At 36.0% G+C, this 23,229-nt stretch overlaps 1 protein-coding gene across 1 annotated transcript in view; it reads right to left on the bottom strand.

Moving 5' to 3' along the window:
* LOC144968985 (contactin-associated protein 1-like) overlaps window positions 1–10,055 on the bottom strand; it is a 25,582-nt gene extending 15,527 nt beyond the window's left edge. Inside the window, exons 1-4 of the mRNA XM_078907943.1 lie at window positions 9,410–10,055; window positions 6,617–6,784; window positions 2,795–2,971; window positions 1,510–1,653 (exon numbers count right to left, since the gene is read on the bottom strand). Coding sequence (XP_078764069.1) covers window positions 1,510–1,653; window positions 2,795–2,971; window positions 6,617–6,784; window positions 9,410–9,725 — 805 coding nt within the window. The 5' untranslated portion in view covers window positions 9,726–10,055. The remainder of the gene's footprint in view (window positions 1–1,509; window positions 1,654–2,794; window positions 2,972–6,616; window positions 6,785–9,409) is intronic.
* Between the last annotated feature and the right edge of the window lie 13,174 nt (window positions 10,056–23,229).

The raw sequence follows: 23,229 nt of genomic DNA, 5'->3' as shown, positions 1-23,229 counted from the left end.
TCAATAGTACGCAGAAGTGGTGAGGACTCAACTTCCTCTTTTCGGGCTCAAAACTCATTGGAAGTGTGCAACCAGTCCTCCGGACAAGAAACACACAGTGAGTAGGTGTCATATTATTTTATCATAGGGTGATATACGTTTTTCAGTAGCAGGGTGTAAAGGCAGATTCTTATGATTACCAGAATTAGACTAGAAAATCAGATGCCATCACTCTTAGACTAGAATATCAGTTGCACAAATTATGTAAATAGGCCTCCATGGGACGTTTTCATAATTGCACGTAGATTGGAACCAGTATTTTGACATTCTATTTCTCCCGTTTACAGAATGGTTCTTACTCACTGTGATGACACTCCGCATGGCTCAATAGAAGGCATGGTGTCTCGTCTTGTCACAAGTCAAATAATGATAAACGTGATCACTGGCCGGATTTGTGATATTGATATGGAAATGCTCTTCTCAACGGTGTGTTCTTAAGTCGGACACTTTACACACATGATCCCACATGAATCAGGTGTGGATGAGAACCCGGCTAAAAGCAGTTACGGATATTGTGAGATTGTTGATACAAAAAGGACACCTCTAGGCGAATGGTACTGCATGAAATGGAAATATGTCTTCATATGGACTGCTATTTGAACCAATGAAATAATGTGAAGCGCACTGAGCATGCATTGTAAATTCGTGTAAATGCGCTGCATAAATGTTCCTATTTATTTGAAACAAAAAAGTTCTAGTTCTGTTGACCAATTTGTAAATGTTTTTTCTTAATCAAAACGAATGTGACTTATTAAGATTGTTGCAATACCATATTATGTATAAGGCATTGAAAGGATAAAATATTATTCTAGTTAGCCTTTTATCGGGGGTTCGAAACGTTCAGTCAATAGAGCACTTGCTTCACGCCTAAAGGGACCCAGCTAGATCCCGGGTGTAGACAATATTTTTCCGACCCTCCTGTCCATCCAGCAGTGATTGGGTAGTTGGGTCTGTTAGATTTGGCGGAAAGTACTTACCTATAGTCCGCTTCACGCTATAGAAAAGGGGATTAACTCTGGCCCCATGGGCCGCATGGCTCGGAAGGACTACTTTGTTTAGTCTTTTAGAAGATTAGATAGAACCAATTGATATCATTTCTTCTGGTTGTAAGCAAAATTAGAAATTGATACATACAAAAATAAGTCCGAATCATATTTCTTTTACTCATGGATTCAAACCAAATATCAATTTCCTGTTCTTTATAAGTTATAAGTACTATGAATTCACAATAACAGTAATTGACGGGATTCAAATTATAGCGACATGGTGTTTAGTGATTGATTGTCTATTTTGACTCAGGCTAAATAAATTATGATTTTCACAAAATTTCGATCCATATTCAATTGAATATAGGTTTGTTGGTTTTTTTTCGAGGATGGGGGAGGGTGGGGGGGGGTGTTAAAAACTTATGTTTGCGTATCTAAGAATATCTCCAGTTTGCATGTTATAGTACTCGTATATATTAATTACCTATTACTGTTACTCCCTTTCCTTGATGGGATGTTACATCACATGCCACTTTTACAGGAGACAAAGCACCAGATCCATCAGGATCAATGTCAACAATCGTGTTGACAGTCAGGCCAAGGTTCTTCCACTCTGCGCATGTTCGAGCTGTTGACCAATGTAAAATTAATAGATAAGGTTTATATACTTTAGCTGTTGAAGAATATAAAAGAAAAAGGTTTGTTTTATATGCTTGAGCTCTTGAACAACAAATTTAGTAATTAGTTTTAATGTAGGAGAATTACGGATATCACTAAAGAGAATTCGTACTAGAATTAATTAGAGAAGATGCCGAGGCGTCGCGTCCCAGATTAGGAGACGGCAAAGTCAAGACGTTTTTCGAATATATATATATATATATATATATATATATATATATATATATATATATATATATATATATATAGAGAGAGAGAGAGAGAGAGAGAGAGAGAGAGAGAGAGAGGGGGTGGGGGTTCTTCTTTATGACCTACAACGAATGCGTGCTGATGAAGTGTCTGATACTTAGATCTCCATGGATCAATCAAGATCCCGAATCTTGGCATTAATTGAGGGTATCATTTTTATTATCATTCTTATTATTATTATTATTATTATTATTATTATTATTATTATTATTATTATTATTATTATTATTATTATTATTTATTATTATTATTATTGTTGTTGTTATTATTATTATTATTATTTATTATTATTATTATTATTATTATTATATTATTATTATTAGTATTATTAGTAATAGTAGTAGTAGTAGTAGTAGTAGTAGTAGTAGTAGTAGTAGTAGTAGTAGTAGTAGTAGTAATAGTAGTAGTAGTAGTAGTAGTAGTAGTAGTAGTAGTAGTAGTAGTAGTAGTAGTGGTGGTTTTAATATTATTACTATTATTACTATCCTTATTATTATTATTATTATTATTATTATTATTATTATTATTATTATTTATTATTATTATTATTATTATTATTATTATAATTATCATTATCCTCATCATCATCATCATCATCATCATCATCATCACCATCATCATCATATCATCATCATCATCATCACCATCACCATCATCATCATCATCATCATTGTCATTATTAATTATATTGATATCATCATCATCATCATCATCATCATCATCATCATCATCATCATCATCATCATCATCATCATCATCACCTTCAGTATCAGTATTATCAATACCACCTTGCTGCTTCACTTTCTACTTGAAACTCTAATTCATCAATTTTCGTCTCTTACCCAATGGAGAGCATGGAAATTTGTGACAATCTATATTTTCATCGGATTCCCCTATACAAGGAGCTGTCAGGCTCCCATGTGTGTTCATATCACACGTTCTGGACCGAGACCGTTTGTCTCCACCACATGTTACTGGACAGGCTGACCATTCTGTCCAAGACAGCCAATTACCTGGAACTAAAATGATGTAATTGTGTTTGAATGTTGACAATGCCTAAATTCGTGTAAATTGGTACGTGGTCTTTTGCGCTATTTCAACATAACGTAGACTGTGATATATACGGCGGATATATCAATATAACCAGCTATATCATGTCTAAATAAATACATATCACACAAACAAACACACACACACACACACATATTCCATATATTATTATGAATGGATTCACTGACTTATATGGCCGAAACACATGTTTCTGTGGCATCTATCCACGTCTTCAGCCGACATACTATGTCCGTAAAAAGATTATTCCAACTTGGGGTCATTGTTGTTATTCTTGTATCTTTACTTTCGTTGTGATGTTGGTTTGGAGGTGATTGGTGTTGATATGTAGTGGCATGTTGTGGTGTGTTCTCATTGCGTGTATGTGTATGCGTGTGTGTGTGTGTGTGTGTGTGTGTGTAATGTGTTGTGTGTTGTGTATACATGTGTGTCCTTGATGAGTAGTTGAATGTGGTTGCGAGGGGGGCGGGAGGGGGGTTGTTGGGTAGAAGGGGGCGGGGGTTATTTAACCTTTTGTGTTTTGAGCTTGAATTTATTGGAGTGTCTGCACGTTGTCATTAGTTCTGATCTTTTGATTAAGGTGTTATTGTTTCTGTGGTTGTGTAATAGTATTTCCAGTTTCTCTGTCAGGCACAGGTTGCATTTTCTGGCACCTGTAGGGGCTGCTCTGACAGTCTCCCAGGTTATTGTTGGTGTTTTATTGGTGTTTATCTGTATAGTGCATTGCTAATTTGGTGCTTTTTGCTTTGCTTTCGTGTATTATGGCGGCCTTGTGATTGTTGTATCTTGTTTTAAATGGGAGTTCTGTGCTGCCGATTTATTGTCCCACCGTGTTGTCCGTGGCTATTGCGGCTTTTGGCAGTTTCCTTTTAGAGGGAAATACTCTTCAACAGTCGTAACGTCACTTCCTTCCTAATGACGCTTGGTAACTTAGTAACACTGGCTCTAAACTATCGGAACAATGGTGGACGCCCGTATGAAATATTTCTCCGGCGAGCATAAAAGCGTATCCAGAGGAAAAAACCCCATAAATTTGATCATGTTTTGACTATTACACATTCTAATCACAAGGCATATGAAAAGTTCTAGCCAGCATGAAGAATAAAAAATAATGATTTTCTTTGTTTAGAACCAAGATGGCCGCCGCCCGGTAACTAAGTTACCATGCGTCATAAGGAAGGAAGTGACGTTACGACTGTTGAGTATTGTCCTTCTTTCTGCAATTACGGATATGATTTGTCTGTTGTGGTTGGTAATAATAAATTTCATGTTTTGTGCACAGCTGTAGCTTATCTTGACGTTGTTTCTGTTGATCATTTTGTGCAGGCGGTGGTTCTTAGGAAAATGTTTATCGATGAGTGCAAGGAACTGTTTGCCGATATTTGAAGTGTCTGTGTTGTTGAATGGCGGGTTGAACCATATTATGTTCCTTTTTCTGTTTTGTTTTGGTGTTGTGGCTTGCATCGCATTTTTGTATTTCAGTGCTGAGGTGTGACCGCACTGTTTGAGTGCCATTTCATAGTCGTGTTTTGTTTCATTGAATATGTCTTCATTTGCAGAGAGGTTGTATAGCCGTTGTTCTATCATTGTAGGTATTTGTTTTATTATCGTGGGTGGGTGGTTGGAGTGTTTGTGGATGTATAATGGGGCGCTGTTGGGTTTCTTATATGGTTTGTACATGGTAGTTTTGAGGTAGAGAGTTGTGTCCAGGAAATCGAATTGGTGTAGGTTGGTTTCTATTGTGATTTTGAGGTCTAGATACTTGAATAGTTTTATTAGTTTTTTTTTTTTTTTCATTCTCTCAATGTTGGATTTCGATGTTGTGCTGTGTGCTCCTCGTCCGTCGTCCCTGTAGAGGCCGAAGTTTATGTTTGCAATGGCAATGGAACCCCTGATTTAAATCATATCCAAAGAAGGAGGGGTGGCATTTGTCATAATAAAGATTATTCACATTTATTTTATTAAAGTTTTATTTTGGTAAGAACAGAATTCATCTCACTCCAGTTATATTCGGTAGGCTTAGAAAAACTTAACCTTCTAATATTAGATCATCTTTCCTTTAATAGCCTTCCCTCGAATTAATTTCAAATTATTGAATACTTTTCGTTCTACCTTCTTTCACGTAGCCACTAGTTATAAAAGCGGACTGATCTAATCTTCCTCACTGTCTATTCTCTATAATTTATACCCAGATGGCCAGCCATTCCATCCTTCACATTATATATAATATATATATATATACATATATATATATATATGTATGTATATATATATATATATATATATATATATATATATATATATATATATATATATATATATATACATACATAAATTAAAGATTTTTATCTTTTAGGACTTTGTGGATATTGCGATGAATTTTGATTTCCACCATAAAGACGCCGGAGCTTCTGTTTTACCAGTTCAGCCACTGAAGGATCAAGAATCAAACCTGAGCCCGCCGTCGGAGGAATAATACAACCCTTCTCAACTAGAAATGGAATCTCACAGGCCTACCCGTCTGATATTATATTGTCATAAGTTTCGTAATATCTTAATATTTCTATTTGTAACTGCCATAATCATTATTCATCTCATTTAATTAAATTTCATCTTTCTTTTTTATATCATTTTAAACAAATCGTTAATTGTTCTTTATTTCAAAGTAACTAGTAAATTCTGGGGGCTTATTCTTCACATCTTTATCTTATGCATAGTCGAGTAGCTCTTAATACTCATTTTGAGACCATGACAGCATTAGCGTATTTTATAAAACGAAAATATCTAAACATGTGGAAATCCTCGAAATTCGCTGCAATACAATGGAGGTCATTGATCTAAGACTATCCCTCCAGAATGCAAGATACAACATCAACTGTATCTACCGGCCGCCAGCATTATGAAAAGCAAAATAAAATTGCCCGATGTTAGGGAAGAAATCAACTATATTTTAACTTTGCAACACACCGCTAATTTTCGTGAATCACTATTAGAGAGACAAGTACCATATCGTAAAAGCACCAACCCACTCTGCTGGTCATTTTTGAGATTGGATAATTGTGGAGGATTCAGAATCCCTCAAAAAACCAACGCCAACATGGAATACCTCCCTTTTCGGACCAGTCCCTCATTTCATTCAATCTCGACGTTTAAAAGCAATGCCAAGAAGCCATCATCATATCAACCAATTCCTCAAAGGTATTAATTTGAACAACTTCAGAGACGATTTAGAAACAATATTCACTCATCAAAATTCAACGATTTCTCCAGATCAGTGGATTGAAGAAAGGGATCTTCATTTATTTATTATTTATTATTTTATCAAAGATTTCATCATCATCATCATCATCATCATCATCATCATCATATCATCATCATCATCATCATCATCATCTTCTTCTTCTTCTTCTTCTTCTTCTTCTTCTTCTTCTTCTTCTTCTTCTTCTTCTTGATATAAACCGACTTATCCAATGATACTGAGGATTACTGTATATATGTTGAATACCTCTTCCGCTCTCTCTCCCCAAATAATAATAAAGGGATGTTATTCTTCTGACAGGTTCTATATTGCTCGCTAAATCAATGTGAATACTTACTTGGACAGGGATTAGTGTTACATCCTCCCTTTGATTCCGTTGCTGATCCCACACAATCATCACCACCGTGTTTTGGAGCTTTACATAGTCTGTTCCTGGTTTGGGTGCCTCCACCACAGGTGACTGAACACGAATCCCATGGCGACCAGTCGCCAAATACACCATCCACTGATGAAATAATATTTATTCATTTTGCAAATAAACAGTAAAAAGAGATAGAAATAGATTAATATATATATATATATATATATATATATATTATATATATGTATATATATATAAATCTATTTTTAGTTATTTATATATATATATATATGTGTGTGTGTGTTTGTGTGTGTATAAGATATATATATATATGTATATATTAATATATATATATATATATATATATATATATATATATATATATATAAACAAATAGAATTAATAAATCGGGTTTACAAATATAAAGTTTAATAAAGAATAAATAAGCGTTTTAAAACACCATTTCCCCGTAAGTTTTTGAGCGAAAATAGTGTAATCTAAATATTAAATACGCCTGTGACGCCAAAGGACTTTCTCAAAAACCAGTTTAATTCGTCGATACTTCCAAAATCGGATGGCTATTCTTGCCCTCACTTTTGCCTATCGCTTCCAAACCTTGGCTTCCAGACTAAAATAGTGTCGTTGTAACGTAAATAATGATGACATAATTTGTAAATGGTCCAATGTCATTGTGAAATGAGACCCACTCAGTGCAGACTTTTTATTTGTATTATTATTATAAATATTGTTTGATATAGCGCCAGTATCACAAATGGTGCTCAGAGGTGCTTTACAACAGTTTTTATTTGGTATCACACAAGTTCATTCATTCCAAGTTCACATAGATTCACGAAAAGCATAATGAAAAATATTGATGTAAGTCATTGGCTAAAAGGTATAAATATATGGCTTTTACCCTAGAAGATAGTGACAATCAAATGTGAATATTTATAGCGGTTTAACAAAAAGAAGTATTTGAAATAAGGGAAAGGCTTTATGGGCACCCTGTACAATCTAGTGTTTATTAAATTAGCTAATGAACACTATTGGACAAACTCAGTCACGCTAAGTTCAAAACTTACATAGATTTACAGGTCCTATTGAACACTACATGATCTCATATTATTAGCATGTGGACCACCAATTCCGATTGTGAAAAACTAGACGTAGTAAATAACAAAATTTCACACTCATAAGCTTCATAATTTTCAGTGGCATATCGTCTTTCTGTGAATCATTTAAAGCAATGGATATTGAAATATTGTAAAAATTTTTTGTAAAATATGCAATGATATGGGATACTTCCGATTCATCATCATAGCTTGTCGCTCCAACACCAAACCCACAGCATCTGTGGAGCAGACTCTCAGGTCATTGTCTGTGCAGCTGGGCCCATCCTGGCATTCTCTAAGGATGTGCTCCATCGTGTGCTCTGGGCATCCACGTCTACACAAGCTAGTCTCAACAAGTCCCCACTTTTGCATGCTTCCAGCTGTTCTCCCAATGTTTGCCCGTGCTCTGTTCAGTGTTACCCATTCATTTCTGGGGAGCTCAGTTCCATAGGGCAGTTCTTCTCTCGGATCTTCAACAGCTTCATTTGCATGGTTGTCCCACTCCCTCCATGTGGAAAGCCTGTATATAACACCACAACACCAACTTCCAATCGAAACACACCGGGGTGGTTCATTTTACGAAACCGATCACCCTGAGAGATTATTAAGAAAAGGAGGTCATCGCTTACAAAAAAACCCCATCAAAAACAAAAACAAGACAACCACAAGCTAATAAAACTCTCTCTCTCTCTCGCTCTCTCTCTCTCTCTCTCTCTCTCTCTCTCTCTCTCTTTCTCTCTCTCTCTTCCACACATAACACACACACACACAAAGACACACACACCCGACGAATTATTTCACTCACAAACATAAGGTTGTGTGTGGCGGGTGTCATATACCGTACGCATATCAATGTAATAACATTTATTTCATTCATCATTGGATAGAGATTGTCAAGACGATTATTTCACATTCATAATGATCACTCCTTTTCTTAAGCATACTGTGCATTTGTCATGCTTCTGGATTATTATTTTCACCGCTATATTGGATTTATTGCACGGATACGTTTTACGCCCATTTCTCACCAAAACTTTATTCGTTGTTTCAATTCCGCTCAATTTGGAACTCCTTAGTTACACATCGAACGATTTTTTAAATTTTATTTTCCAAGACTTTTCTACAAATAAGACCTATAAAATATCTCTGTCGTCTATCTGGAATTTAGTAATGTATTTATGTCTATTGTTTTTTGTTGTTGACTGTAGAAGGGTTTTGAGCCCGAAACTTCACATGTTTGGTATTTTGATTTCTTTTGAAGCTGTTATATTCATTTTTGTTCATCATTTTTGGTGGAATGATGCCCTTCTTTAGTTTGAAGTACGAATAGTGTAAGTAACACGACTTGTCCTTACGTATGGCTGATGAGGCTAGACTTCGCAAAAACAAAAATGTGAACGTGTCGGGTTTTTCCTTAGTCAACAATGTAGATGATGATTTAGAAAACATAAGATCAGTATGTAATTCTTATCCATCTTTTTTTTGACGTGAAATAAGAAATTCAGATCTTTGTCTTTGTGAATTAATTTGAAGCTTTACTTCAATCTAAATTCTGCTTTTATTGTTTTGTGAGCTGCACGAAATAAAATTTGCATTTATTACGGTGATGATATTAAAGAATTTTAAAATAGCATATAAAATTATTCAAGTTACTTACATTTATACGTGTAAATGGACACACTTATTGCAGCAGATGCAGAAGTTCCCTTATAAAGTTGACACAGTTTGTTCGTTGAATCATAACTATATGCTTCACAGGCTCCGTGAATATTCGTATTTTTATTCTTTATGCTGCAAATAACACCACACTCAAGTGATGACCGTATCTTTTCAACGGCCTCTGAATTTAACAAATTTTTCACAGTTGATTTTGTCCGGAATTTAAAAACGGATTTTGAATTGACACACCGTACTAAAAAATACAGTAAAATGATATTTCGACATATCAATAACGCCATTTTTATAAATTCCATACGATGTTATGACTAGAGAACAATTCACTTAACATCTATAAACAAAATCAGTTATATGATTTGAGTTTTGATTTTAAGATATATAACATTCATCTCGTTTCGAACACTGTATCCGTGGAATTCTGTACAGATATCATCCAAAATAAAAACGTGGCCGTCTAAATGTATGTTTTTATAATGTAATGTGATTATAAATTATAAAAGAAAGATCAACAACGACTTATGTCTTTCTTGAAAAGACTAACACCACGATTATGTTCTAATAGAAGTATTTAAACTTTGTTCTCAACTCTTAAAAATCGACCGCGGTTATATCCATGCAATCGTGTTTATTTTATGTATGTAAGTGAGAGTAATGTTCTGGGGAGGGGAGCAGGGGGTTAGAATGTAGAAGAAGGAAAGCTAGTTCATGTCTGTGTGTATGTATGTGTGTGTGTGTGTGTGTGTGAGAGAGAGAGAGTGTGTGTGTGTGTGTGTGGGGGGGGGGGGTTAGATGATTAATGGAGAATTCGACTCATTTCACATGAACAAAGAGTAATGAAGTACAATGGTCCATAGAATTGGAACATATTGTTATGAACAGAACGTTTTCTAAAAGCTATTTTTCTGTTTAAAAGAGAATTTATTGTCTTCCAATACAAGCCTTTTAAATGTATTATGCATACGAACACAATATACTGAGCCCATTTTTGTCCTAAGTTACAACATATTCTTAAAAACCTTTGTATATGGCGCGTAATTTCACCTTCGTTCGACTTTGGATATTGCAAATTGCGGGGAATATTTCCCTATAGTATTGCTCCCTCAATCGTGTCAATTTCCCCCTCTGTGTCATGCTAATACAATTTTCGTGCAAAACTTTGGAGGGAATAATTAGCCGACTAGAAGCGCCACTTTATTCCAACCGAGTTGATCCGCACTCTTAACCCGCCTTTAGCAACTTGAGATTTCCTCTTGACAACTTTCCGGCCAGTGCTTTTGGATCGGAGATGACAATATATATATATATATATATATATATATATATATATATATATATATATATATATATATATATATATATATATATATATATATATGTGTGTGTATATATATCAATGCACACATTTCAGTGGTTTTATTTTTGACTCGAAAATTTAAAATTAAATATATTTTCCCCCTGATATCAACCGATAACCGTAAACCAACGACCCGAAGCAACCTGAGTACTTACCTTTCAACTGAAGCAAACAACCCACAGATCCTGAGCACCACTTACAAATTTAACAGATGATTGAAAAAAATACATAGGGTCATGAGGTGTTGCGATGCAATTCCTTCATCAATGTGTAACAATATTGTGATGAATACTCACTAACTGTGGAACTGACTTATGTTCCTCTGTTTTGCATATACTAGGTAGCTATGGAATTACAGATTGCATGTTATGTCATTTTATTGACTAGAAATAGATAATCAAGTGGACGGAACGGGCTAAATGGTAGGAACTATTCTGATAAGTTAGTGCTTAGTAACGCTCTAATCATCAGTTCACTGTGGATTCGAGCATTTAGACAAAATTAGAATTGACAATGTTTATTTTTGTAGTCTCCAATGTTAAGAAAAGCTTCAGGTTTGTGTGAAGACTGTGATGTGAAAGTGTTTACTGTACTCATACCGTCTAGTACAAGATCTAGATCTATATATCTAGCTCGAGATCAAGAACAAATTTCGCCTAACGTTGTGTAGATTATTCAGGTAGAAGAGCTCGCAAGCGAGGGATCGCAATCCATCTAGGAGGTCACTCCAAAAATAAACCAAGAGTAGGAAGGACTCTATAGCTCGGGAGAGCAACTAGCCCAGGTGAAGGACACTCCAAAATAAAAACAAGGGTGGGCATGACTCTTTAGCTCGGTAGAGCAACAAGCCTAAGTGTGAATCTCCAAAATAAATCCTGGTCCTCCAAGTCTGGGGGTTTCGTGTAGGGCTAGCAACCCCATCCTAGGGAGGACAAAAAACATTGTTAACAGAAACAGCAACGAAGGAAATTAGAATGAACTCACAGACGAACACTGGACCCTCAGAGCCAACGGAAGAGGCTCCTATAAATGGAGTGTGGAAAGCCACAAGGAAGCTAATAAAAGGAAAATGAGAGAATATCTGTTTGCCGCAAAAGCAAAGACGAAAGTAGATTTTGGAATGTTTGAACAATTACAGTGCTTGAAAGCTGGCACAAGTCACAGTTGAAATGCGACGTTATGGCTCAGATATCTTAGGCATTAGCGAGAGTGGGTGGACAGGAGCTGGAATGATACAAACCAGCACACGAAAAAGTATTATTCTCTACTCCGGGAGGGAGGTAGATCATTACTCAGAGCTTTTACGCGAAGGTGAACAATGTTTTCAAGTAAGAACAAGTCTCTAGAGTTTTATGGATGATGACGAGCTTGTCACTGACAAATCATTAGCAGATCCATCTAACATTGAGCAGATAGAAAACAACTCCACAGTCATTTGGCACGTCACCTAAAGAAGCAAAACTGCTTGATTGTGAATATATCGTCCATCCATGCAGACAATGTATTCATTCCGTTTATCATCAATCAGTGAAAAGACTAGATGTTATATGAGATCAATAATCTCAACTTGTCAAAAAAAAAAAAGCCATCAGCACTTCAACCACAACCTGCCATTTATAAATAAAAACAAGAAGAAACTGACAAACGATTATTTCTGCATGCCAAAGATTGCATTCAGTAAGGGATTTTAAAAGAACAGCAAATACTGATGTGTTTGTGCTAGCCATTCACTTTGCTGAAAAGCTAAAATCTAAGGAGCTTTGGATTTTATTTGGCTCAGGAAACCATTAATGTCATATTGAAGCCCACGAAATAGCAGGTAGACTTCAAGCAGACAACGTTGACGCACTGCCAATCTCCCATGCTCTCACAGGATGAGATACTGAGATACACCTTACCCCTATAGAGGAGACATGTCTTGAACTGATTCGTTATGGATGCAAGAAAGGATGCAAGACCCGATGCAAGTGTACAAGCGCCCTCCTTCCCTGCTCAGCTCTTTGCCACTGTAGAGGAGACTGCAGTCAAGAATATCGGCCATATCTGAGTTTAATAAGCATATAATGAAATGAAGTCTCCCTTATGTATTACTTTTGGCTTCCCCAGTCTTTTAGGCCCACGTCCGGATTCCAAAGGTCATTTCAAGTGTAGATTACATCGCTTCTTGTGGCTTTATAGCCTCTCTTATTTGTTACTCTAGGTTTGTAACAAGTTATGAGAAAATATGACGAATCCCCTATCTATCATGCCCACTCTCGGTTCCGAGGTTTTTTGGTTTTGATTATATCACTTTTGGTGCTTAAGCCTTCCTAAAGTGTATCTCAATGTTTTATTCAAGTTTGTGGGTAATCGGATCATTTCCCAGTCTTTTATGATCAGCTTCCTGTTTTAAGGGTTCACTTCCGGTTTAGTGATGTCACTTTCTGCACCACTATGATATTTCCCCAGGTATCGCTTCGGGATGATGCGACGTTGAGGACAATCCGACAATTCCCTAGTCTCTAAGGACAGATTGAATTTCTCAAAAGTGGGTTTTGACCTATGACGTCACTTCCGGTTTTGTGACGTCACTTCCGATCAGCCCACGTCACTTCCAATGTTTCCCTCTAGGTCTGTGCCGATTTTGGTGCAAATCAGTCAAAGTGTTTGTCCGCTAAACTCAAATCTACACCCAAAAACAGACAGTCAGTAGCCGCTTATTATACAAAACCGATGACCTACTTCTTGAGGTGGATATTCCACAAATAATGACAATAAAACGATCCCCTGAGTGTTGTATAAAAGGGGTTTGCTTTAACTAAGAAGTGCATAGTTCCAGTGAAATTTGTTGCTTAACGTACACACTATAGGGTCGTATTATTATTATTATTATTATTATTAGTAGTAGTAGTAGTAGTAGTAGTAGTAGTAGTAGTAGTAGTAGTAGTAGTAGTAGTAGTGGTAGTAGTAGCAGTAGTTGTTATTGTTGTTGTTGTTGTCATTGTTGTTGTTGAGGTTCTCCTAGTAGTAGGCTGTAAATGTGGAGTGTTTCCGTCTATGCCGGTAAGTTTCGTACCTCTTTTTTTACGTTTAGGATGGAGTCTGTGCATGTGGGGCGTTTAATGATGACATACTTTCCTCTGGGCATTAACTGAATTTTGATGATTTGTTTCCAGTTGTTGTTTTTTTTTTTTTAATATGCTTATTTTCAAATCCCAAATATGTTCGCTCAGTTTGGTGATCTTCTTTCGTTTGTATTTATAAAGTTTGTATCTATTTTGGAAGTGATTTCCTTTTAGTCTTACACACTTCCACACAAATCGGCCTACAAATAAGGGAGTAATCATAATAATTATTTAAGTTACAATAAGTACCAAGTTAACGATTGAACTCGTCAAGTTGTACGAACAATCACGTGATCAAATTTTCTTTCCTGTTCTCTTGTCACAACAATTCAGAACGAAGATGGAGAGCCTGCCTTTCACGTTAGAAGATGAAAACGGTTAGGAATGATTGTGCTTTGATATTTATCATTTTGCGACAAAAATAAAATGTTGCAGAAATTGCGAATTGATCCTTTATTTATTCGCGGGTGTAAATCGTTGACATTGCACTTTGTTTGTTCAAGATCGGACAAAAATTACGAATTTGGTGATAAAATTTGACTGATGACGAAACTTACACGAACTCCCTCTGGTTCCCGCGCCTCGTGTGTATAACGGCGGGCTAGAACCCGGATTGGATAAAAGAGGTGTTTAATGTCTAGCAACCCGGGAAAGGTACGCTCAACTCTGGACTCGTTCGGGTTATGTCCAATCAACCATTGCCAGGGCATAACACCCCCTCCCCCCAATGAGGAAAGAACCCCTGTGAGGGTGAAATGGAAAATGAATGAAGACCCAACAAGGATTAAGTGAAAAATATTAATCAAAGCGGGGACCCCTAGGGATCAAATAAAAATATCAGGGTAATTTGAACTATTGGTAAGAAACCCGTAGAGGGTTAAAATGTATATAAAAAATAATCCACTATTTTATAGTGGAGAAATACTATTTACATATCAATAATTACTTGAAAAAGGGAGAAAAAAAGGCGAGTAGAGTCTTTGTATCGGCCGACCGGTTAGAGAGCCTGGGATCGGTCGAAGACTTCGGACGTTCGGCTCACAATTCTACATGAATAAAGACGGTGGCGGTAGATCAAAGAAGGTCACATTTTTAATACCAACCATTTTTCTTGGTAATAAATTATACAAATTAATAACTTTGCATCAGAAAAACTCGGAAGTTCCTATCTCTCTATTACAATAAAATTGATAACACAAAAGACAAAATCGGCCTACAAATAAGGGAGTTATAAATTATTCATGATTTTATAACTTAGGGAAACTTGAATACCAATTGTAGAAAAAGAAAATTTGAGAAAATCAATATATCTGCACTGGAATTATGTTTGTTCTAAGAGAAGAATAGGACTGGGAATTAGCCAAAAGTCCTGCCTTATAAGACACTAATCGATTACTCTTGTTTGTGCAATATGGAAGAGACAACTTAGATGCCGGATTTGTAAACAAGAGTCTAGAAGCACATGGCAAAACAAATGTTCATGTCTTGACATCTCACGTTCCAATGTAAATTATAGAGAAAAAAACACTTTAAAATTTGGCTGTTAGGTGGCAAAAGAAACACATATTCATAAATACTCGATCACGCGTCAAGTAATATCTAAATATTGATTTTTTTTATTAAACAAATGGTAAAATTTATCAAAAATTACTGTCGCGGTCTATTTTTAGACCACGGTCAAGTTAATTCTCCAAAATTAATGCGCTGTGTGAACAAAACAAGAACTATTTGAAATCTGGTTTTCGGAATAATTTAGCCATATACAAAGAATTTAACTAAATAACAGTTTTATTTATACGTGTTTGTTTTTAACTGAATGTGTATTATCTACAATTTGAACGACAGAAACAGGAGACCTGTTTTGAGCGCAACGCTGTCCGGCTGCTAAAGTTCCTAATCACCACCAAAGAATGGTAGTCCAACTGATGCAAAGTTAGATTCCAATTTCAGTGTTTGAGTTTGTAATTTGTATCGATTGGTTTTGAGAGCCGGAAACGATTTAGTTCAATGTTAATCCTTAATAGCTTTCGGGTATTTAACTTTGGATGTCTCACCGGCATAATTTTAGAATGCTTTGTTTATTTGTTTTCATTTTACTTCGCAATTTGACTGTCACTGTCAGTATCAGTCATTACAGTACAGCTTCACTCGCCGATTCTCACTTACAGAGTTTACATTTCCTTCACCCATGTCTGCTTCATGCCCATTCAGTGATTGATTCGAATACTGTGTGAGAGAACACACTTTTCGTAATTTATGACATTTTATGGTTAACGTTTACAGTCTAGAACGTGTGTCAGTCAAAACTTGACCAAAAAACAAAACAGGAAGGAACAAACAAACAAACAAAAAAAGCAGACACCCCCCTCCTCAGTAGTTGGAATCTCAACAAAAGTTGTATTTTTTAAATTCTCATCTTTCGTGGTGCGTAGCTTTCACCGCTTGTCATATTTTATTGACTCTCGCTCTTTCCTGACCGGATAATAGATTTCAAAACAATCTTTATGTCTTCATTCTCTCATTATCTGTTCATGACTGGAACTGGAAAAGGAACAAGACAAAGGCAAAGGATCTCTGCCACCGATTTTCAATATCTTGTGTTGTTTGAGGGATTTAAGTTGGTAGCCGCTTTTGCCACATAAGACTTTTTGTTATTGTTTTTGTTGAGAGTCGATGGGAGAAGGAATGGCAGAGAGGGAGGAAGGGGTGAAAAAATGAGAATGCCTGGGGAAGGAGGAGGAGGGTAGGGAGATAAAAAAGAAAGAAAAGAAAATGTCAACTGACTCCTTCCGCACTAGGAAAAAACTGTCCCAGGACAAATTTGTCCTGTCCCACTGGAGAAAACTTCTATTCAAAAGGGGTTCCGCACTAGGACAGGACTGTCCCGGGACACACCTGGGCGAATGCATTATTTTTTAATTTTTTTTTTACAAGATTCAAAAGTTTATTTGCATGCAATTGTCAATATAACTCATACAAGAATATAATATTTTCATCAACAAATCAAGTAAATAAAATCAATAATAAAGCAAGGCAAACAATGATAGTAATAATGATAATAATAATAATAATAATAATAATAATAATAATAATAATAATAATAATAATAATAATAATAATAGATAATAATAATAATAATAATAATAATAATAATAATAATAATAATAATAATAATAATAATAATAATAATAATAATAATAATAATAATAATAATAATAATAATAATGATAATTATAATGGTGATAATAATAATGTAAAATCTTCTAATTAATAGATTTGTTATTTAATAGTTTGAATTATAAATTAATAATTTAAAAAGTAAGTCCTTGGTACAACTCTAATAATTCACATTTTATGAATCAACATAAGATACGACATGACGATAATGATTTTTTACACTGTACAATGGGATTTGTTTACATAAGATTTATATAATCATGAAATATTCTTATAGCAAGAGTAATATTATTGCTGCTCCTCCTACTACTACAAAAACTACTACTACTAATTCTACTACTACTACTACTACTACTACTACTACTACTACTACTACTACTACTACTACTACTACTACTACTACTACCACTACTACTACTACCACTACAACTACCACCTCTTCTACCACTACTTCTACTACTACTACTACTACTACTACTACTACTACTACTACTACTACTAGTAGTAGTAGTAGTAGTAGTAGTAGTAGTAGTAGTAGTAGTAGTAGTAGTAATGGATGAAATAGAGGTTGCATATTTCTGTGCTTTACTACGTGGAAAAAAAAGACAAATTGAAAGAGAAAACAATATTGGGTGCATCCTTTAATGACCCAATGATTGCTCAAGGGTCAATTCCGTAGACTCTAAGGTGATCTCCGATCTTATCTTAAAATGACTTTCTTGGAATCACCTCATTTTACCCAGGTGCAAATGAGTACCAGTTCGCTGATGAAAGTAATCTTTGACGGACTAGCATCATTCAAGAGGATAATAGAAAGTCAGCATGGCTCGGTGGTACGGTCTTTGCTTCGTACCCGAAAGGCATCAGTTCGATCACCCGCTGATGCGCTGTGTTGCCTTGTGTAAGTCACTCGCCTAGCTCAATTTGCGGCGCTGCACTGCGGCTAACGCCTGGGTTATACCTCACCCTAGCTCAATTTGCGGCGCTGCATTGCGGCTGACGCCTGGGTTATTCTAGTCTTCCCTTGGAATAGACCCTCGAGAAAAATTTCCCCTATGGGATGAAAAAGGGAATTTTATTTTTTTAAATTTTAAACTGTTATCTGTCTGCTCAACGCTACAGCAACATGGATAAGTTCCGGATTTATAAGCTTAGGAGGCAAGATGGCCCATGGGTAGCGCGTTGTACTCTGGACTCAGAGGTTCTGTGTTCGATTCCGACCGAAGCCAATTTGTACTTTCTAGAGCAAGAAAATTTACTCCAATCACTCACTCCATTCAGGTGTAAAAGGGTACCTGTCAAGCTGGGATAGTAATCTGCGATAGACTAGCGTCCTGTTCAAAGGTTTTCAAACAAATACGTTAATTGTCCGCTTCACGCTATTGAAACCGGAATAACTCCTGCACCATTGGCTACAAGGCTCTAAAGGAGTTAATTTGTCTTACAATGAGTCCAAGTGGCTCAGAAGGACTTACTGATCCCACAAGGTACCGAATAGATGTGCGACCGGTTTTAGACACGTTACTGCTGTGTCACAGTGTGACACTTCTTAAATTATATTTATAAACATACGTTTTTAAATTGCCGAAAATGTTTATGTTGCTATGCCTTCTGTACGTGGTTTCATCACATAGAATTATTTTTTAAATTGTTCTTGCTTTTTTATATTCGGAATGGAAATAAATAAATAAATCATAACTGTGAAATTGAATGAACGCTTCAGTTTAATATACGAAAACAGATAAAACGGACGTTTCGGGTTTCCCCTTCATCAACAACACATGATGAATTAAAAACTACAGACGAATGAGATAATGTGGTAGTGGCGTTGTTAAGATGCATAAACAAAAACATTGATGGGCAGGAAATTGTTTGCTACTTTGTGAGGAAGCGCGAATTAAAACAGAGCAATAGAAATTTATAAAAGGTGCGTACATAATTATGTCAAAGAGGGGAGGCGGGAAGGAACTGTGTAATGCAGTATAGAAAGTGAACTAAAATAAAGTGTGGACTATTGTTGGAAAATAAATACAATGGAATTGGAAATAAATACAAAATATAAGGGATGTAGTTATTAATATATTAGTGGCATTAGCAGCAGCAGAAGCAACAGTAGAAATAGTAGTGGTAGTAGTAGTAATAGTAGTAGTAGTAGTAGTAGTAGTAGTAGTAGTAGTAGTAGTAGTAGTAGTAGTAGTAGTAGTCGTCGTCGTCGTCGTCACCGTCGTCGTAGTCGTAGTCGTAGTAGTAGTAGTAGTAGTAGTAGTAGTAGTAGTAGTATTAGTAGTAGTAGTAGTAGTAGTAGTAGTAGTAGTAGTAGTAGTAGTAGTAGTAGTAGTAGTAGTAGTAGTAGTAGTAGTAGTAGTAGTAGTAGTAGTAGTAGTAGTAGTAGTAGTAGGAGTAGGGATGCAGAAAATAAAGACAGGCATTTCAATTTTGACACGGCGCCGCCAAGTCTGCTATATTTTTCTACTATCACAAACGATATGAACACGGGACTGGGACAGTCCTGTCCCGCTGATTTTGTAGCATTTCACAACGGCTTGGGACACAACAGGACTGTTTTTCCCCGTCCCAATAGGTGCGGAAGATCTCTCTAAATTCTATAGATAGAATGCGCTTGGCCAAAGAGTTCACAACATTGCCATCCGGAAGTATAACGGACCAACACACAAACTCTGTGTAACCATGAACTTTTATAGTCTGGTTAATACAGTTTAGTGAGAACAACTCACAAACGCGGATGGCAAAAACAATTACAAAGACCTGAGTGACGTCATCTGCATACTATCTATATGTTACAGATTTGGGACAGGACTGTCCCGGGACAGTCCTGTCCTAGTGCGGAAGAGGGTTTACAGATTTGGGACAGGACTGTCATGAATATTGTAAAATGCAGGGAGTGCGCTCTGATATTTTCGTCATCGCTGTGATTATTCCCAGACAGAAAAAGGCAAAAAAATCCAATAATTTTTTATTAAAATAAAAAAAAAACAATTTTAAGAAATACATGCTCAGAAACGGAACAAGACCAAACAAAAAAGGAGAAAAAAATAGACTCGCTCAAAAAAAAAAAAAGGGGGGGGGGGGGGTTGAATTCGAATCTGTGATGCTAAAATGAGTAATGAGTTTCCCTTGGCTCAAGAAAAATGAAAACGAAAAAAAAAGTGTGTAAGTTTTTGTATGAGTGCGGGGAGATCGTGGGGTTTTGTACAGTTTTATACACATCCCTGTTAAGTTTTAAACACATCCCTGATAGGCTAGTTCAATCATTTCAAAAGACCACATAGCCTCACAATCATGGATTATGTATGAAACATCAACGCGTCGGCACCTAATGATGCAGGGCAAGAAGCATGTACTCATTTGTTAACACATACCCATACCATTTAGATCTCTAGCATTTATTTAAACACTATTGAGAACATAGCTTTGTGCAAACCTTTTGATCTGTAAACTACAGACATTGTTTTAAAAACATAATCAATATGTAATTATATTACACAATAATTACTGTGCATGGGACAAGAAAACGAACAGGCTATTCATTCAATATTCATTACAAATTGATTATCAAAGTAATGCAGTCTTTCAGAATATCGGTTAACGAAGTTTAAACAAATTGAATAATCAATGATTGTAACGAACCATTAAGATGAGATCTGCAGACAGAAAATACTCGCGTTTGGAAAAGTCGGGTAAATTAACCGTTACGTTTCAACCAATAAAAAAGCGGGATTTGTAAGAAACCATCCGTCTCGCTCAACCATATAATATAGATGGAACGAAATTGACGTCACTCAGCTCTTTGTTAATGCTTATACCCAGCCATTTTAATAATTAGTTATCACTAAATTCTATCAATCAGATTATAAACGTTTAAGGTTACACATAGTTTTGTGTTTTAGTACGTTATAACCTGTTGCGGGATGCTGTGAGTGTTTCACTTAAAGGCAAAGCATAAATAGCCGGTTGCTTGTAAACAAGAGAATGTTGACCTCGCTCTACTATCGTTATTATTTTTGTAACCGCAAGTTGTGTGATTTCTTCCCACTAGATACGCTCAATCAGAATGTGAACTTCCAGATCTTTTGTTCAAGAAATATTTTAAAGTCACAAACAAAAGACATCCAAAACAAAAGATACGAACTTATGACAATGTGCAGACACTAGACACTCAAAAACATTCTAATTAATAGCAAAAAATAAACCCCCACCCCCATAATCCCTCCCCACCGCCATATGCGTCCCCTTTCTCTTCATTCCCACCACCTTCCCTTCTTCCAGCCCCCCCCCCCCCCCCCCCCCCCCCCCATCCTCTCCCTCCTTAATTTTCCCCGTTCCTCAATATACCTAAATTATCTCCAACCTAAAAATCCACTCCCATTCCTTACTTCCCTTCTCTCCTCTTTCCCCCACCTTCCCTCCCAATATAACAGCTCCCTCTTCCTTCTCCACCGCCTGACAGCCGTCATGTCTCGTCCTCCAAGTTATGTGTTGCTGTTGGCCAGGGACCCCTTGATATTGCGCTATATAAAAGCTCATTTTTTTATTTTTTTTTTTTTTTTTTTTTTGGATTAAAACCACCAAAACCACAAAACATGGTCTTATGGAATATATACTTGTGGATAGCCTGAACTTTTGTGAAATTATTTTAAACTCCAGTCAAATAGAAACTAGAATTATGTTTCTAACTCTAGCCAAACGTATAAGATTTGATCGAACTCAAGGTATTAATCAATATTTGATTAGTTTGTTTAAATCAATGGTCCAGTGGCAACTCACATTAACAATTCTAATACAGTGGAACCTCCCGATTACGACACCTCCTAATAACGACGCCCTCCTGATAACGACATTGACCCTTGGTCCCGATTTTTTTTTCTATTTAAGATCAGTAAAAATAACCTCCAAATAACGAAGCACTTTTTGATAAAACCTCCGAATAACATCATTTTGGCGATTTTCGGCAGTTTTCGTAGATATCTGATACTAAAAATACCGAGTATGAGTACTCAAAGTGAATATTGAGAACAACAGTGCTTCTCAAATTTGTTATACGTACACGACTTAGCACTATCCTTTTGGATCTGGATATAGATATGAACGACTCAATTTTAAACGAGCATCTTTGTATTATCACACTTTTTTATGGAGATGTGATATATATTTTAATTCGTCACTGAACCGACCAGTCTTTAATGACACAGTCTTTGGTCTCCTGTGTTATATTTATTTTGTTACTGAACCGACCAGTATTACACAGTTTCTCTGTTATATACTTTATTGGGACATATAGTAACAGATTTGCCTTCTCTGTACTAAGATTCTTTGATCTTTTTTTTATGATTAGACCGATAATGCATAATTTTGCCCTCTTTATGCAATGTTTTTGGTCACCCGTTTACGGACTTACACAGTACAGTAACCTGCACTATGCCTTGCTATTTTTCGGCCCCGAACGTTTTTCACAAAGCTTCAAAGTTTCAATCAACCCTGCATTGTGCAAAGAATAGCAAGTGACGTTTTCGGCCACGGTGAGTAGTAGTGCGGGGCGGTCCTAGGCAAGCTTAATGGAGAAAAACATCCGAAGAACAAAGTTTGTTGAGCATTGATTTGCATTACCGGCTCCAATCATATGGACTTCTTTACCACCTAAAACCCGACAATGTGAAAGATTACCAGTCTTGAAAACCAATATTTTTAGTTCTGCTTTTCGTGATTCTATGTGAACTTCGAATGAATGAACTTGTGTAATATCAACAACAAAAAACTATTTTAAAGCACCTCTGAGCACTATTTGTGGATACTGGCGCTATATCAAACGATAATTATAATAATAATACTAAGAAAAAGTCTGCAATGAGCGGGTCTCATTTAACAATGACAATGGACCATTTGCAAATTATGTCATCGTTATTTACGTTACAGCGACACTATTTTAGTCTGGAAGCCAAGGTTTGGAAGCGATAGGCAAAAGTGAGGACAAGAATAGCCATCTGATTTTGGAAGTATCGACGAATTCAACTTGTTTTTTGAGAAAGTCCTTTGGCGTCACATGTAAAGAGGCGTATTTAGTATTTAGATTACACTACTTTTTCTCAAAAACTTACGCGGAAATGATGTTTTTCTAATTATTATTTCTTATACTTTATATTTTAAAAC

The sequence above is a fragment of the Berghia stephanieae genome, chromosome 1, assembly GCF_034508935.2.
Source record: "Berghia stephanieae isolate SIO BIC M18660-M18661 chromosome 1, UCSD_Bste_1.3, whole genome shotgun sequence".
In the NCBI taxonomy this organism is placed as follows: Eukaryota; Metazoa; Mollusca; class Gastropoda; order Nudibranchia; family Aeolidiidae; genus Berghia; species Berghia stephanieae.
The sequence above is the reverse complement of the archived record's forward strand: the minus strand, read 5'-3'. Positions and strand labels throughout refer to the sequence as shown.